The sequence below is a fragment of the Mycetomoellerius zeteki genome, unplaced genomic scaffold (genome assembly GCF_001594055.1).
Source record: "Mycetomoellerius zeteki isolate Tzet28-1 unplaced genomic scaffold, Tzet1.0 scaffold73, whole genome shotgun sequence".
Lineage (NCBI taxonomy): Eukaryota > Metazoa > Arthropoda > Insecta > Hymenoptera > Formicidae > Mycetomoellerius > Mycetomoellerius zeteki.
This window is the reverse complement of record NW_017257753.1, coordinates 3,220,266-3,237,618: the sequence shown is the minus strand read 5'-3', so window position 1 is coordinate 3,237,618 and position 17,353 is coordinate 3,220,266. Positions and strand designations below refer to the sequence as shown.

General features: G+C 38.5%; 1 protein-coding gene across 1 annotated transcript in view; it reads right to left on the bottom strand.

The window, feature by feature from the left end:
* Positions 1–1,845: 1,845 nt before the first annotated feature.
* LOC108729436 (uncharacterized) overlaps positions 1,846–17,353 on the bottom strand; it is a 39,076-nt gene continuing 23,568 nt past the window's right edge. The window contains exons 6-16 of the mRNA XM_018458558.1: positions 10,826–10,951; positions 10,303–10,542; positions 9,511–9,642; positions 8,665–8,794; positions 7,134–7,256; positions 6,792–6,881; positions 6,149–6,272; positions 5,232–5,450; positions 4,998–5,089; positions 4,267–4,393; positions 1,846–4,143 (exon numbers count right to left, since the gene is read on the bottom strand). Of these exons, the coding sequence (XP_018314060.1) occupies positions 2,009–4,143; positions 4,267–4,393; positions 4,998–5,089; positions 5,232–5,450; positions 6,149–6,272; positions 6,792–6,881; positions 7,134–7,256; positions 8,665–8,794; positions 9,511–9,642; positions 10,303–10,542; positions 10,826–10,951 (3,538 nt within the window). The 3' untranslated portion in view covers positions 1,846–2,008. The remainder of the gene's footprint in view (positions 4,144–4,266; positions 4,394–4,997; positions 5,090–5,231; positions 5,451–6,148; positions 6,273–6,791; positions 6,882–7,133; positions 7,257–8,664; positions 8,795–9,510; positions 9,643–10,302; positions 10,543–10,825; positions 10,952–17,353) is intronic.

Here is a 17,353-nt window from a genome sequence, read left to right as displayed (position 1 = left end):
TTAAGACGCTAATACGACCCTCTTATTGGTTCGTGACTTCTTAAAACTGTACTTAAGACGATGTTGAATATAAGATCTAACTATGAATACCGACCTTAGTATGTATAATCTTAAGATGTTATGAACCAATCAAATAGCCGTATTAGCATTTTGAGACATTACTTAAGATGTTCTTGAAATAAGAACGGACTATGAATGCCGGTTAATGAGTACTATTATATAAATACATAAGAAAACTCAAGACTTAACATAAAATAATTTTTTCTATAAAAAATTTTCTGGCTAATTTGTAAATGATGTGCGACAAACAGGATTAACGAAAAAAGAAACGTTAATGATATTAATGAAATCATTTAGAGAAGTTAGAGCTTTATAAATCGCCAATTAACATTTATTAATTTAGAAACAATAAAACATCATAATTACTCGGATAAAAAATTATAAATATCAGAAGAATATTCTTCTATTAATTATTAATTAAATCTTTGCAGAGATGATTTTATCAAAGGCACCCTATACATATATCCGATTGATCGTAAAATCGTATTAATGACTAGTATCATCAAAACATTCGCTCACGCGCGTTGCATATTATCCTAAAAAATTGATTTCACGATTAACAGTACGACGTAATCCCGGAGATTCGGCACGGTTTTTGCAAGCGAAGAATATCTCCGATAAGAAATGAAAAGTACGTCGAAGAACATCAAATGATTTCACAGATTCAACTGTAACGATGCAACAGTCGACATCCAGCAGTATATTATAACTCCCCATTGATGTATGTACAAGGTAACTGTCTTTACACTTAGTCCCTACAAGCTTGATAAAAATAGTGCACAAAATACACATTTTGTGCAGAACGATCGAACGGTCTCACGCGATTGTTTGGAAATTCGATTGGAACGGACGTGGATCGAAAACCCAAGATCTATTATAACTTTGACGAGGAATGAGAAGAAAATTTTTCGGCATCGAGAGAGAGAGAGAGTCTTTTCGATCGCCCTATATATATCCTTCCTGGCTTCCCTCTTGAACAATCGAGATATATACAAAGCAAAATTTATTTCGGAATCGAGAAAGTCGTGAAGCATAGATCTGAGTATCATTTAGGCTGAACGCATGCGGAGTGTCGCGTATATCGTGGTCCTCTCTGTTCGTGCAAAAATAGGTGTTCTGCATTCGGATTTTTACTTCTGGTTCCGATCCCGTCGGACGAGACGTCGAGTGCAGCTTATTTAAGTACAAAATATCTTTGTTCGAGATCATCTTTTATGTTTTCTTTGAATCGATCTTCCTCGTATCTGTCTTGATCATGATGTACGGTCTGACTTATACTACTCTCGTTTCACTGATTTGAGATGCATGCAGTGTATAGTCTCTCTTCAGTGTCTAACATAGCAGTGTAAATTTAAACTGCATAATTCTCGTACAAAAATTTTACATAGCGACAATATTTCGATTCAAGATTTCTCATTAAGATTTCGCATCCTCATTTAAATGGAAATTCATATGGAAATTTTCAAACCGAAAATTTAAGAGTCCGTAAAATAATGGACGATTTTTCTTCTAAAATTTTTTGTTTGAATTTTTGTTGAGAATTTGTTGAATAATTAATTATTCAAACAAATTGATATTAAATGACGATATTTAATTAGTCGTGCTAACTGATGTATTTGTGAAAACGATAATGGCCAATATATTATTAATCTTGTAGTGACCGGAAACATCCGTTTAAAATTTTAAAGGCTGAATCAGTTTAATCGCTCCGATCATTTTCATTATTAATGTAAATTTTTACAATGACATGAACTACCATTAAAATTTTTTTAAGTAGTAAAATGTCTATGTTTGTAATATATTTTCCGCTTTTTCCGATATTAGTTTACCAAAATAATTGAATTCTCTTCGTTTCTTCAAGATCTAAATCGTCAAGCTTAGCAACAGCAATCAAAGCGATCTTATGAACCAGATTCATCTCGTGACATGTGACATCACGTCCCTTCGTTTAGATCGATGTGGAATCGTCCGTATCAGTGTCGTCACCGTAGAGACCCCTGCCATCGGTTTTCTTCCACGAGGTCGCGGTAGTTTCCACGCCAACCTCGTACCTATTCTCCTGTTGGGCGTTGTTGGATGGCACGATCCTCACGTACGTCTCTCTCACGCTCTTCTGCTCCGTAATGTCCTTAGTCCTCTCCTCGCAGCTGGCGGACTTGGAGCGAATCTTCTCCTCTGGCTTCTTCGCCATCGTCTCGATCGACTCCAGCGAGCTCTTTCTGCGGCTGCTCCTGCGATTCGATGACCTGACGATCTGCTGATTGCCGGTAGCGGAGGGCTTTCTGCCCACCTTCGGAGAATTCTCGTTCTCGAGATATTTCCGGATCCATTTCGGCGTCTCACTCGAGTATGCCTGCGCTTTCTTCGCGTACTTGCCGGGTGTGCTCGGCAAGATCATCGGTACCTCCGTCTCGATCACCGTCGTGATCACTTGCTCGTTCTCGTCGAAATTGCTTTCCAGGAACTTGCGCTTCGGCGTGCCGCCCACGCTCAGCTTGCCGAGCGTCGAGACGCTGCCGCTCTCGTCGCTGCCGGGCGTCTCGTACGTATACGAATAATGCCGCTGGATGTGCTTCGGCTCCTTTTCCTGTTGTTGCTGCTGTTGCTGATCCTGTTCCTTGTCTTCCTGCTCCTTGCTCTCGCTCGTCTCCTGGTTCCGTCTATTCTCTTCCTTCTCGATTCTCTTCAACTTCTCGAGCGCGTCGTCGATCGAGTATCGCGGCGATTTCCTGCTGCTGGTGCTGAACTCTGGCAACTTCACCGGCGACAACAGCGATTGCCTCAAGTTGCCGGCGATACTGTGCCGTTGCCGGACAGGTGGATCCAGCAGCCGACGTAAGCTTGAGTTTCTGATCTCCGGCACCGACATCCTCTCCCGCATCGGAATCGGTGGTGGTTTACCACCGCGTCCGGTCTTGCCGAATGAAATGATTTCTGATTTAGGTGGCGACGGTGACTTCGATGGTTTTCTGCTTGTGAATGGAAAATCCGGCGCGAGGAATCGTCTCTCACCTGGTGGAAAGATCGGCGACGTGCTCGCGACAATCACGCTCTGCAGACCTTCGCAGGTAGGACTCTTCAGCCTTTCAGACGTCAACCCCATGAGCTCCTCGGTCTTCATTTGCTGATGCTCGAAAATCGGTGAACTGGCGATTGGTAGCAGTCGCGATTTACAGCTGTCTTGACTGTCTAAACTGTAACGTTGCTTCGTCAGCTGACTGTCCAGGCTGAAGCGTTGCTTGGGCGTGCCGGCCATCAGTCGCAAGTCGTTTTGCGTCTCCAACTCCGGTATCGAGAACCGATCGCGATTGAACTTCACCTGCGCGGCATTGCCGCCCAGGTCTTTAATATTTCGATACTTAGCTCCGATGTCCAGCTGCGAGAGACGATCGCGCTGACTTACCTGCAAGATGGCAGGCCCGAATCTCTTATGTTTAAGAGGATAAGGTGGCGGTGAGGATGAATGCATTCCGATACCGCTGCTGAGACACGGTTGGGACAGTCGCTGCTGCGTCCGACCAGGATAGTAGTCGCCAGTGACAAGAGTGGGCTGCGACAATCGCTCGCGCTTATCATGTCGCAAGGCAAATCGACGGATGTCCGGTTGCGAAAGTCGCGACGAGCTCCGCTCCATCGTCAGACTACCACGGGGGCTTCCGCTGCCACCCAGGGCATGCACGTTTGGTGTCGACAGCCTCTCTTCCTCGTTGATACTATTGTCGCCTGAAGTGGCACGTAGACTTGTGTAGGATAGACGGCCTCCACCGCTGCCGCGGTGCATGCTGAAATTGAACGAATTGATGCCGCTCAGGCTGGAGTTGAGGATCGGCTGTGACATGCGGATGCGACGGTCTGGTGAACCGCCCGATCGCCGGTCGTACGAGATCAGTAGGGTCGGTAGGTTCGGCTGCGAGTAACGACTGCGTTGACTCGCGGGCGAGTAACTCGGTGGACAGGGAGTGGTTGAACGGGTGCATTCGTAGGTGCCCGAGTCCTGGGATTCGATACTCGATTGTGACTGCGGTGGTATCTTGACAGGGGTGATATGCAGATTCGGATGAGACAGCCGGTTTTTGCGACCCTGGCCCGGTCGCTTCAGATGATCGATCAGATTTGGCTGGGACAGCCGGACGATACATGGATTCGGGCGTCGGTTCAGGTACCAAAGGTCCCGGCGGGAGTATGGCTCGCATCAGAGGGTACCTTCCTCACGCAGGCGCCGCATGAAGACCGGTCGTACGTCCTCGAAGAATGACGGTAGGTCGAGCTCGGCGGCGCGTGCGATACCACCGTCTTTGCACTCCAACCAGTACGTGTCCATGAGGCCCTTGCCCTGAGGAAAGAGCAATCAAAATGAAACACGTGCCAAAAGAGATTATCCAAAAATTAACGATGAAGGAAAAATGAATTGAAAAATCTTGGTATTCTTAATGAGAAAAGGATTCGATGGAAGAAAAGTTAATATGTTATAATAATTGATTTACATAAAGAATTAAAAATTAAAGAAGTTAAGGTTTCAGAATAAAATTCAAAACTCTACAGGAAATCTATAAAAACCAACGCTGTTACCCTTACAGAAATGTAATTACTGGTCAATTTATTACTGAAAGACAGTAATTGATATTTATATTTGGAGTATTAACAGTACTGTTACTATCTTTCAGTATTAGATTTTTGTAAAAGAATATTTATGCGTAAATTATTATGCGCATTTACAATAATTGATATATACATTAATCAAAACGTATATATGATTGTCGTCATGATGCATTTTATTGACTAATGCATATATTGATTATTGTAAATATGCACAATAATTTACGCACAAATAACTGCGGTGTGTGTGTGTGTGTGTGTGTGTGTGTGTGTGTGTGTGTGTGTGTGTATGTGTGATCTTATATATCCTCCTTTATTCCGAATAAAGAATTAAAATATACCTTGACGTCGACAAGGCCACGGTGTTCGATCTTAAAACCGCCTACCGCGTCAAGAGCTTTTTTCATCTCTAAACTGATGTGGATTCGCAGAGCTTCAATGAAACAGTAAACAAAATTAATCGATATATTGAAATATGGAAGGAATAAATACGTTAAGTGGAAGATACGCTGAAATCGATGTGAAGAAAATGAAAAATGCGAAGAATTATTTTTCTATTGATAGTTAATTTATACCTTCGCCAGTCGATTCCATGCGACTTGCGGTGTTTACGGTGTCGCCAAAGAGACAGTAACGGGGCATCTTGCTGCCGACGATACCGGCCACAACGGGTCCAGTATGGGCTCCGCTTCTTATTTGCAGTCGTTCGCCGGGACGTTTGGGCACCTGGAATACGGACGAAGCCGCCAGCAAGTCTAACGCCATTGTGGCGATTTCAGACACATGCTTATCACCTGAGAAAGACACGAAATCGCGAGTGAAGAGATGTATTAAGTGAGGAACGAAATCCGAAAGAACAGTAAACACTGAAACGTTGAATGCAAGAAACTTACAATTAGTAAGATGTTAGCAATTAGCCTACAAATTGTTGCAAATTTGATCAAAAATTTTAACAAATTGTCATCAATGTCTGCATATTAACTCATACAGCACAGAACGTGCAGGGATATCGTTACAATAATGCTGCAATATTGCTGCAATGTTGCAGCATTATTGCTGTAGGGGAAGTTTGATGTTTTGCCGAAAGCTTACTGATATAATTATCAGGAAATTGTCGGCAAAAATCAAGCAAAAGTCTGATCGTACCGTCAATTTGCTGCTAGGTGTTAGCAAGCTTGTACAGTTTTTGTCGACAATTTGTTCTTAGCAAATTTTGTTGTATGTCTGTCACCAACTTGCTGTTATCATTAAATATAATAGAATTTGTATCAAATTTGGTGTCTTTTTGTCGATAAAATTCGTAGCAAGCATTTGACAAAATTTATTTTCAACAGATTTGGCTGACTAGGAAGAAAATATTTATGTTTTATTCATTCAGAAACTAAGGAATTTGTGTGCACGAAGAATCCGGGAAAAGGAAGTGCCCATCACTGTTTCGACATCGCATGCTTCAAGACAACATGCGGAGCTGGGGGATGTTTCGTACTTTTACCATTTCTAACGGGCAGACCAGAAGCGACCATATAGGAGTCTCCGATGGTCTCTACCTTGTAGACATCGTAGCACTCGATGCGTGCATCGAACAGCTTGTAGATCGAATTGAGGAACGTCACCACCTGAAAGAAACGCGGATACTCATCACTGTCTTCTACCGATTTCCTATGAAAATGGGAAACTAAGATCGATATTCACAGTCCATTCTTATTTCACAAGACTGTCTCAAGTAATATCTTAAGATGATAATACGGCTCTATGATTGGCCTATGACATCCTAGGACGATCTTAAATATAAGAACTGACTATGAATTGCACCCTAAATTTGACTAGATTCAATCGCAGATAAAATTAAAGAAATAATACAAGCAATCAGACAAAAATGAAAGTAATGATATATAAAATGAAAGTGATACATATATATAATGAAAACGATGAGATGAGAGTGATACATAGGATGATAAACGATCAATTGCCATGCGTTCGATTCGGATAATCCTTGCGTGTCCAGCGGGAATTTGTGGTATGCACGCAATTTCATCACCGCGGCAGGAGCATTGTACGATGGAACTTTCGCGTAATTTGGAAACTCGGGATCAATCAGTAATTTCCCATTGGAATAGAAATGGACGAGGACGCACCTCGAGGGGCGTGTTCTCCGCGGCGATCTCCGTGAAACCGACTATGTCGCTGAAGTAGACGGTCACCGCTTCGTAATACTCCGCCGGTACCTGATGGACGAAAAAATTTATGAATCCACCGATCGAGGCGGACGAATGGATTACAGGTAACAAAAAAATTTATTATTTCTCACGATCAATCATTTAAAAAAAGCGCCACTCGGGACAAAAGTTTAAATTGAAAGAGCATTTAATGATACCGCTGAGTTTGAGGATTAAAAAATTTTCGATTTCAAAAATTTATTTGTTCGAAGATTATGATATCTTCGAGAAAATTGAAATTCTATATTAATTTGGATTGACCTGCTGAGTTTGCTTGAGTTGTTGGGCAACGCTGGGTGGAAGCATTTGGAAGAGCAATGTGTCGCTCTTCCTCTTTTCGCGTTTGAGCTCACGTGCCTTCTGAGCCAAATTCGCGGCGTACATCTGTAATTAGTAAATCAAACGTGTTATAATAAACAGTTTAAGATTTATAGTAGTGTTACAAAAGCAAAGATAATCTTTAAGATAATAATACATATAAAAAAATTTTTTTCAAATGTGAGAAAAATAATTAAAGTGTAAAAATAATCAGAGCTTTAAAGATAAAACTAATTACATATTTTAAGATGAAAAGAAATGGATTACTCTAATATTGCGAAAAAAGATTTGATCTTTATAGAAAATGTGCGTCTTTCGCGAAGAACTAACCATTAATAACAATTGGTGATTGACATCTTAATATTGCTTATTAATTTTTTCTGTAAATAGAACGAAAAAGCTATATACGAGCGATAAAAACGTTTTTGTTCAAAGACTGAAACTTCTCTCATCGCGACCTAGACTTCAACAACTGGTTTTCCATTGAGACGTCAGTCACGCGACGCGACGTTTATTCGTCGACGACCTCGTGGCCTCGAGAGTTCGGAATCGAGTTATAGGATTCGTCAAGATGCAAATTTAACGCGCGGTTGCGAAAATTTATCATGGCTTTTCTCATGGATTCAGCATCCAGGCAAAGTTAACTTTGACAAACGGTCGAAAAGAACCGTGTTGTCGCTAATTAGAACCCAATTTAGATGAATAGTAATAAAAAGAACTATTGAATCTTTTTATTTATCTTTACACAGCAAAAAGTGTTTTATATTTGTGTTAAAATCGGTCCACTCAAATCCTTTTTAAATTACTGTTAATTTTTTGACATATCCAAGTATTAATTTAATATAATATGATTATGTTATTTGAATATTTTGTGTTAAATTAATATTCTATATTTCTTAGTCAAAAAGACATAATTTATCAGTAAGTAAACAAACAATATAAAAATAATATATTTTCAAACATAAATTTTAAGATAAATGAATAAAATACGTAATTTAACATATCATAAATGTTAATTTTATTGAAAAAATATATTTCTATAGTTTGTTTACATTTATGTCAATATATGTTACATTTTTCGTGTTCATTTTTTACATAATATTTGTATTACTTTCTAACAGATTCATCTTGTGTTAAATTAACATAAAAATTTGAGTGGACGTTTGGGATACGTAAAATGTGTTAAATGTAACATAAATTTTCCAACTCTGTAGATTGAGAAGGACAATTGTATTTATTTTTTATCTTAGATATTTCGGAAATTATTGCTCAGATATTTTAAAATATGTACTCTTGAAATAGCTAGTTTAATCAAAGAAAAATCAGATTCTAAATTCTGGTAAAAAGCCTGGGATGAAAATTAAAGTCCGTGTTATGTCCTGTATACAAACCACTGCAAGCCACGTATGAAAGAGTCACATGTATAAGCATGAAAAGAAATCAAATCGACGGCTTTGAATCGTCGAGCGCGAACCTGAATGGTGGCGACGGCGTTACGCATCAGTATGATGATGATAGGGGATACCACCAGGACCAGAACGACGATAGCAATCCCCGCGACTTCCTTGTTGCTCGCGTCTTGTAACGTCGAATTGACGTAATCCCTGACAAAATTAGCATCGCACGATGGTCAACGCACTTTGTATTCTTTGTAGATAATATACTTAACAAAAGTTCAACTTATTTCTCATCTCTTTCTAATTCTAGCATTAGAAAGAGATGAAAAATAAATTAAACCTGGGTTAAGAGTTAACCATGAGCTGTAAAACTGGGCTTAAATATGATAGAGATTTACTAAATTTTATTGAGATAGAAACAAAATGTTGAAAAATTCTACTTTATTACTAGGAACCCCTTGACTGATTTGACATACCGCAACCTATTAAAATTCAAATTTAGAGATTTTATTTTCAATCAAAATCGTTTTTGATTGAAATACCAGACTTAGCGGAATTACTAAATTTTACTGACGATCGACAGAAATAAAAAATTAAGAAAATTTGTTATTAGAACATTGATTTAACATACTGTAATATATTATAAAGCTCAATTAAGTAAATTTATTCATGTGTGACTAATTGTTAGATATTCTTCGCCTTCGAAATAAATCATGATTAATCGCGCGTTAAGTAATTTTTAAGAAGAGAGGTTTCTCTTGGAAATTATCCTATTCCGCGGAACAAGAGATCGATATTTTCCTAATAACGATAGCAATTAGCGAATATCCGATGTCTGATAGATCCAGATGGGTCTTCCGTTTCAGGAATCTTGTCAAGAGGGATTTAGACAAAGAGACAATTCCATTATGAAGATTCGCTACCTTATCATGTGACGCAGTTCCCGCTGCAGCTTACGCAGTTCGTCGATGTAAGTGGCCATTGAATCGAAGTAAGCGATTGCGTCGTCTACGCTCGACTGATCCCTCTTTTGATTCCGTAGGATCTCGTTCCGTCTGAGGAGAGAATGTAAAACGTTCGTCCTGTCCGCCCACTCTTATTGTCATAATTTATCATCGGCCTGTTACGCTGTCGACGCTCATAAAAGGGCTTTCACGAAACACTTCCTCTAAATTATCAAATTACCAGGTAATCTACATTTTCTCACGAGAATACAGAGAATAATTTACAAGTACGCTCACGTAAAATGTATGTTCAATTTTTCAAAATTAAAATTAAAGTACGATGTATCCGTCTTTTATCTTTTAATCATCGTGCATCGAACATCCTCGTATAAAAATTTTACCAAAAGCTCTAAAATTTTACTAGATACAAATCTGAAAATATAATAAATTTTGTTGAACCATCAAAGTCAAACTGGTCGCTGGAATATCCAAATTTTTTACAATAGTCATCACTTTTTACTTTTTGAGTTTCCAACAAAATTTTTTTCAGATCTGTATCCAGCAAAATTTTAAATCTTTCGGCAAGTCGTGCCGAAGTGTCAAGAACAAATTCTATTTTCTTATTATATCGCAAGATGTTCGAGCAATTTTTTTCCCCTCCGTCTAGATATATTACGAAAGATATGAACGAGGCCAGTAACTTTTTTCATGAGACTTTTCCGCGCGATACCGATCAGGGGACGCGGAGATGAAGCGCGAGAAACGTTTTACCTTGCCTTGATCTTGTCGTACTCGGGCATCGTGCGCGTGAGTTCGTTGTAAAACTTCTTCAGGGAGGGCACATATGTCAGGGCGGCGTTCAGAAGGTCATGGCCCAGCGCTTCGTGGCGAACGTAATTGATGTAGTTGTCACCGGAAAGGAGACCTCGGCCGAAGTAATTGATTCCCTCCACCGAGGCTATACCGAGGCTCTCGATGCTCCGCAGGAGATTCTTGAAGGCTATTAGATACCTAAAACGGAAAAGTGTATTCGTACGAATTTTCATGTTTTTCTATCAAGATATCCAGAATTAAGCGGTAGCACAGATTCTTGCATAATGTATAACGCATAATGCATAAGAAAATGAATCAATCAAAGTCCTTCATGTTCTTCCTTTCCACGACAAGACTCTGATTTGTTGATTTTCTTATGCTTTATGCATTATGCGTTATGCAATGATCTGTGCTCCAGCTTTTATTGTCTCCGTTGTTTTCCAATCTTTCAGGAGGATATTACGATAATAATACGCGTTACCTCCACACCCCGCTGTTATCCGTCTCCTTAATCTGATTAGTCAGGTGGGCCAGCATAGCGGCGTTCACTTTTGTGTACCACGCCATCACCTCAGAAATGCTGCTCTCTTCTGAACTTATCTTTTGCCTGCGGAAAACAAATAAACTTTGCGTTCAACTCAATTGTCGCGTGCATCAGCTATCTCTCAAATGTATATAAAATGCAATTAAGAGAAAGTGGAAGAATTACTAACGTAAGATAAACGCGAACGATATTATTATAATATATTAGTCATAATATCTCGTTTCTCGCATCTAATGATAGTCTGATATACGATTATATATTGGAAAAAGAGTCTGGTTGCATTAATTGGAATTCTTATTGAAAATAAACAAATCAGAATTTCCTGGTTGAATCCATTATAATTCTAATTGAGATATAATCAGAATTTTGAATGATCAGAATCTTCTGGTTCATTCATTATCAACCAGAAATTTTTTCTCAGTGTAGTGTTATATTATCACGTGATCGTAGAACACACTGTTTAAAATAAATAATATCAGGTACACGTTTTTGATGATTTTATGTAGGGGAGAATGTGGGCGAAGGAACGAACACTAAGAGAGAAGTTAAATAAAACCGATAATTATTTATCATTATAAAAATTATAAAAATTTCCATTAAAAAATATATTGGTTTTAAAAATTGACAAATATTCGTCTGTTTTATTTAACTTTTCTCTTAGATGTTTGCACAATTCCCCCCAGTCTCCCCTATATATGTAAAAAGATAATCTCTTGAAATATCGATCTCATTGTGGAGGCAAGCTATTACTAACGTAGTTAATACGTAGTGCAATACGAATATAATTATATAATTACATCGCGTGCGGAATGATCTGATTGATTATGGTATCTTCTTACAAGGCTCGAATATTACACTCGAAATTATTTGAAGCTTAACATTCGTCTGCTTCCTTTTAACTGCTTCCTTCTCTGCAACTTCTTTTCAGAGAATTTTTGCGAACTACAAAGAAATAAAAGGAAGATATTGGTAATTGTATATAGAATCATACGTTTTTAACGAACGACGAGCAACCTTTACTTATATCTCGATTTCAATATTCATCGCGAAGCCTTTTTGCTTATCACCTTCGTCTGGAGACGATTTCGCCTCCGTTCGAGAGGTGACGATCTAAAAAAAGACCGCGTGCGATCCTTCGGACAGGTGTGAGCTGCCTTGGACGATTTGCACGTGGCGGGATGTCGGTCGATAATGACATCGGCGGCGTAGACCTTCGCATTTATTGCGAAGGGTTTGATCGGCGTGCATGTCGACGAGGCGAGATTTACTCGTGAACACATGACGAGAGGAAGGAAAAGGGAGAAACAGATAAATTGAAAGAGAGAGAGAGAGAGAGAGAAACGGGGAGAGGCGGAGAAGATGTATGAAAAGAGAGAAAGTCAGAGTCAGCAGGGGAGAGAGAGAAAGACAAGAGTCTAAAAATACTGTTTATTGCTCCAAATGGGCGCTCGCGCGCTCATGTGTGACGACCTCTTCCATTGCTCATAGAGAGAACGTGAGAGAGAAGAAGCAACAGAGACAAAGAGGAGGAGGAGGGGGGAGAGAGAGAGAGAGAAAGAGAACGAACGAGAAGTACGAAAGTAAGAGGAGCAATAGTACAGAGAGAAAGACAGACAACTTTATTGTAAGGACAGATAGACAGCTTTATTGCATTCTTCTGAGATTGACTACTTCTGTGTGCAAAGAAGGAGGATGCATAAGAATAATTGCAGCGCAAGCGTGACATGACAGAAGCGCACACGAGTAATAACGCAGCGAGTAGACGGTTAAACAAATTCAATTGTCGATATATTCAATTGTAAACGAGCGTGTTGAGAAGAAAGAGACGGAGAACCGAAGAGGAGCCGAAGAAGAAAGCGAGCGGATACTTGCCGAAGGGAGGAAAGACGAGATACAGAGTGGGATAAAAAAAAAGCTTTATGCTTTATTGCGCACTCCGGAATAACATCTTCTAAGAGCATTGAGCAAAGGACCGTAAACCGCGAATGATAGTAAGAAAAAGGAAACATAAATGAGATGACTGATGTATCGGTGATACTGCTCTGGCAGCGAATGGGATGAGAAGTATGGAGTCTGCGAAAGGTGAGAGATCTCTATAAAGATGAGAAAAATACTTTATCCGGTGATTAAATTTCTTAAGAATGCTAAAGGAGTACGTAAAATAATAACGGAATTAGTTAATAATAACGGAAGTAGTATATAATTATAACACACAAAGAAATCGATAAATGTGTGTATCTTTATATATCAGAATCAAATATTCAAGAGAGAGGGGGGGGGAGAAACTGAGTGCTCCGTTATTGAACGAATGAATGCAGCATATCTCAGACGAAGGTCTCTCTTAACTGTCATAAGATAAAAATTCCATAAGCAATGCGAAAATAAGAAAGAAGTCCGCAGGAATCCGTTACGGCTTTCCGTATCGATCGCCTCGCAGAATCTCCGCCCTTTTCCCGCAGGCTTCACCGAGAAAACCGAAGGATTGTTAGTGTCTTGTTATCTATCGGTCGTATCGAGGGATGACACAAATGTGCCGTAACTGTTTTCCATGTGCGTGGTCGTATGATAACCGCCGCGGGTCCTTCTTATTTCTGCTTCCATTCCTCCCTATTCGATCCGCGAAGATACATATTATTCCTCAATGCCGATGCGAAAATTTCTCTTATGAATAAGATACGTTATTTCTATTTAAGAAGATCCTAAAGTTGTCTATATTTTATCAATTATTTTCAAATAAGTATTTCTCTATTTGCCTTTACAGACTTAAAAATTCTTTTCCACGATTAAAGTATAAATGACATTGTAGTTCAAACTAGTTGATTTTATGCCAAAAATAAAAAAAAGTTGGAAAGTTATAGTTTTTTATCGGCTTTTGACATTGATTTGTAACAATATTTGCTTTTTATAAAAGTTTTGTATATAGGTACTTATAAAATAATCTTGATTTGAAGTTTGGACCATAGGGATTACATGAATAAACAATTGAGTTCTTAAGAATTAAGCTTAGATACCTAATATAAAAGTTCAGTTACAGAATTTGTGTACGTATATTTGCGTGTGATATTGATATAGTAATGTGTAGTGATGTGTTAATGGTACATAAATCGTATGTGTGTAGGTCTTACTATCCCCTTAAGACTTACTATTTTATTGTATTTGCAGGATTAGCAAGAATTCGGCCTTTTATAATTTTCCAGTACCTTTATCTGAAAATAGCAGACTGATCTTGATCGTTTCACGCCTGCTTTCGCAAAATTATCTTGTCGAAAGGGGATATAAACGCGCTAAATTCCGCTTATCGAAACCAACTGGCGATGAGGGATGCTCTAATTATTTCGAAAAATGTTTTCATCTCCGCATTGTGACCTTTCGCATTTCTACTGGTAAACCGCGATGCTCGATAACGGCGTATTCATATTTTCAATCGATCCGGTTGAGGTATTTCATAATTATGCTACACAATAAAGCAAAGTCGAAATTGAAGTTTCCGTCGCACAATTCCGAGGCACAAGTTACGATTGGCACATTGTATTACTAGAAAAGGGAGAGACAAAGAAAAAAAGGAAAAATAAATAGATGTTTATTATTATTTCAGAACAAGCCCTCTAAGAACGTAAATATAAAGGAAAAGTGTAAGAACAAAGCTGTACAAATAATAAAAGTAATATAATACAAATAAAATACGAAAATAAACTAAATATTACAAAGTTAAAGACGGACGCGAATGAGAAGAATAAAATTAAAATAAAATTAAGAAAAAAAGGAAAAATAAAAATAAAAATTAGAGAGGGGGTAACCACTTAATGTAATTGTGGAACAGAGTCCTCGAAATCATTATAAAATTCATACGAAATCTCTATGTATAATCCGATAAAATACATATGCAACCACGAGAAATCATTGTATGATATTGAATGAAGTCGTATATTTTATCAAATGACTTTATATATAGTGAAAAAAATGATTTGTAGTCAGATGAAATCATATGAAATTATGTAATTTGTGGGACAATATTTCAGCTAGTGGTTACCCCCTTGGAAATTAGTATGTCTCGTGTCGTTGAAGATGATTGAAGAGTGCTCGTTTAAACGCGAATATTTCGGATTCCATGATGTTGTTGGAAAGCGAGTTCCAATTGTAGTTTCAACGTAGTGAAAAGAGTGCTAATAGATAAAAGAGAGAGGAAAAAAGAGAGCGCGGACGGTCTCGTACAAAATATTCTGTGTCTTCATACCCGTTGGCAACCGTATGCGCGCAATCAGCTTTTCCATATCGATAGTTTATCGCTCTATCGATTTATCGAACGTACATGACAGGCTGAGGTTTGCACTCACCGTTTTCGCTCCGTCAGAATGAAAAACGAGCCTTTTATAAACATTCGACCACGACACATTGGAATCGGTAAATCGGCTCGATTCCAGTGTGCCCGTATATGTAAAGTGGAACTCACTCAGGAATAAAGTGAAAGAACGATCCGTCCTACGAAAAGAAAAAGAATAGAAAACAGAAAGAGACCATTATTTTTCTCGTTTGCGTAACGCGTTTCGTAATCGATCAAAGAAAGTCCACGCGACGCAATTATTGCGTAATTAATCAAAGTTTCGGAGATTTAGTTGGCGAGAAAGGACTTCTTTCTCGATTTTATTTTTACGAGTCTGTAAAGCTAACAAGAATCAAATTTCGTAATAATGTTTGACAATATATTCTCGATGTATTCCTAGAAAACATTCGCCAGTGGCGTTGAAAAGATCGTCAGGGGCATTTGCATTCAATTTTGCGAGGTCCGCTCGGCCATGGAGACGCAAGGGGATGAGGGTTAAATATTTTTATCGTCGATCGATGCGACAAGTCGAATGCAACATGCCAGGGGACTATTATAAAAGCGTATGTACGGCGCTCGCTCGTCTCCACCACGCCTTTTGACCCTCCGCTACACATATAATTAGACGACAGGAGAAAAGGATTAATCGAGAGATGTGTACGAGAGCGTTTCCGATTAAATTACCCCGTCGTTCAGCGTCAAAATTACGTTAATTAAATCGTCGGGCACTATCGTTCTGTCAAAGCGACCGTAAAAGTGCGCCAGCCACGCGCGACGGAATTTTTTAATCTTAAATTGAGAAGTCAACGGACCAACAAATTTTTTAATTGAGAAACTTTTGTTCGTTGATTCTTTAACGCAAAAAATAGAAGAACAATAAGACTTAAGACACAATATATTGACAATATATATAAGACACAATATATCTTTGTTAATGATATTTTTTGTTAATGATTTGAAATGCGAAATACCGAATTAAACAATTTTTGAATTAAAGTTTTTATATCGATTTCTCTAATCGTTTTAATTGAAAAACTTTTGTTTGTTGATTCTTTTACGCAAAAGACAGAAAAGGGATAAGACTTTTTAAACATAACACCTTTATATTTTTTGTCGATAATTTCTTTTTTGAAATTTGAATAAGAAAGATTACAAATTTTCAATTGAAATATTAATTTTATAATAAATGTTAATATTAATTTCTCCATTCATTTTTTTTATATTAATGGCAAAATATATATAATATTTAAATAATTTAATACACTTAATGGTTTTGTAATGATTTTTTTTTCTAAATTTCGAGGTACTGCTTCAAAGATTCATCACATTTTTGTCACATTTAAGTATAGTCGTTTAAATGCCACCGAAATATTAAACTCAGACCGTCGAGAGATTTTCCGAGAATTTTTCATCGTCAAAAGACCTCACTTTTCAAACGTCAAAGCGAAACCTTTTGCCATACACCTCCGCAATCCTGAAAGCTCCAACGTTTCGCTCGTCAATGCAATCGCACCGATATTTTCACGAAGAGATTGCTAGTTACATTATCAGTTGAAAACGCGATGTCGCTTTATTCTAATTAAAGCCCTTAAGCCCCTAATTAAAAATAATGAATTTTTTTCCTCGCCACACAATCTGCCGCATCGGCAACCTTGCCTCGTTAAAAGCTCCGGTTTTTTTTTTTGTCAACGATACTCCCACTCCACCTGCCGTAACGGGAAATAAAAAAAAGGGGTGTACATTTTTGCGTAAAATATTGAAGCGGTCTCGCCGTCGGTTTGAAAGAAAAGTCGCTGTACTTCACGCAGCTGGCATAAAAAAACTCCGTATTTTTACATATCGTCGTTTTCTTTTATGGAGTCAATAGGAAATATTATATCTCACTCGTTTCTCTTTCCTTTTATCGATATATCGAGGAATGGACGTCTTCCTTTCCGCTCCGTCCTATTTCCACGTGAGAAAATACGACCACGACGGCCTTGTCGTATCACCATGCGCTATCTTACATGTTCAAAATGTACCATTTGATATACCAATCCCTTTCTCATTCCGCTGCTACGGGGTGGTCTCTCCCTATGCGACACGCGTCTAGTAATAACGATGAAATATCGCTTGTCGATATGCTGTGTTCTATTATCGAATCG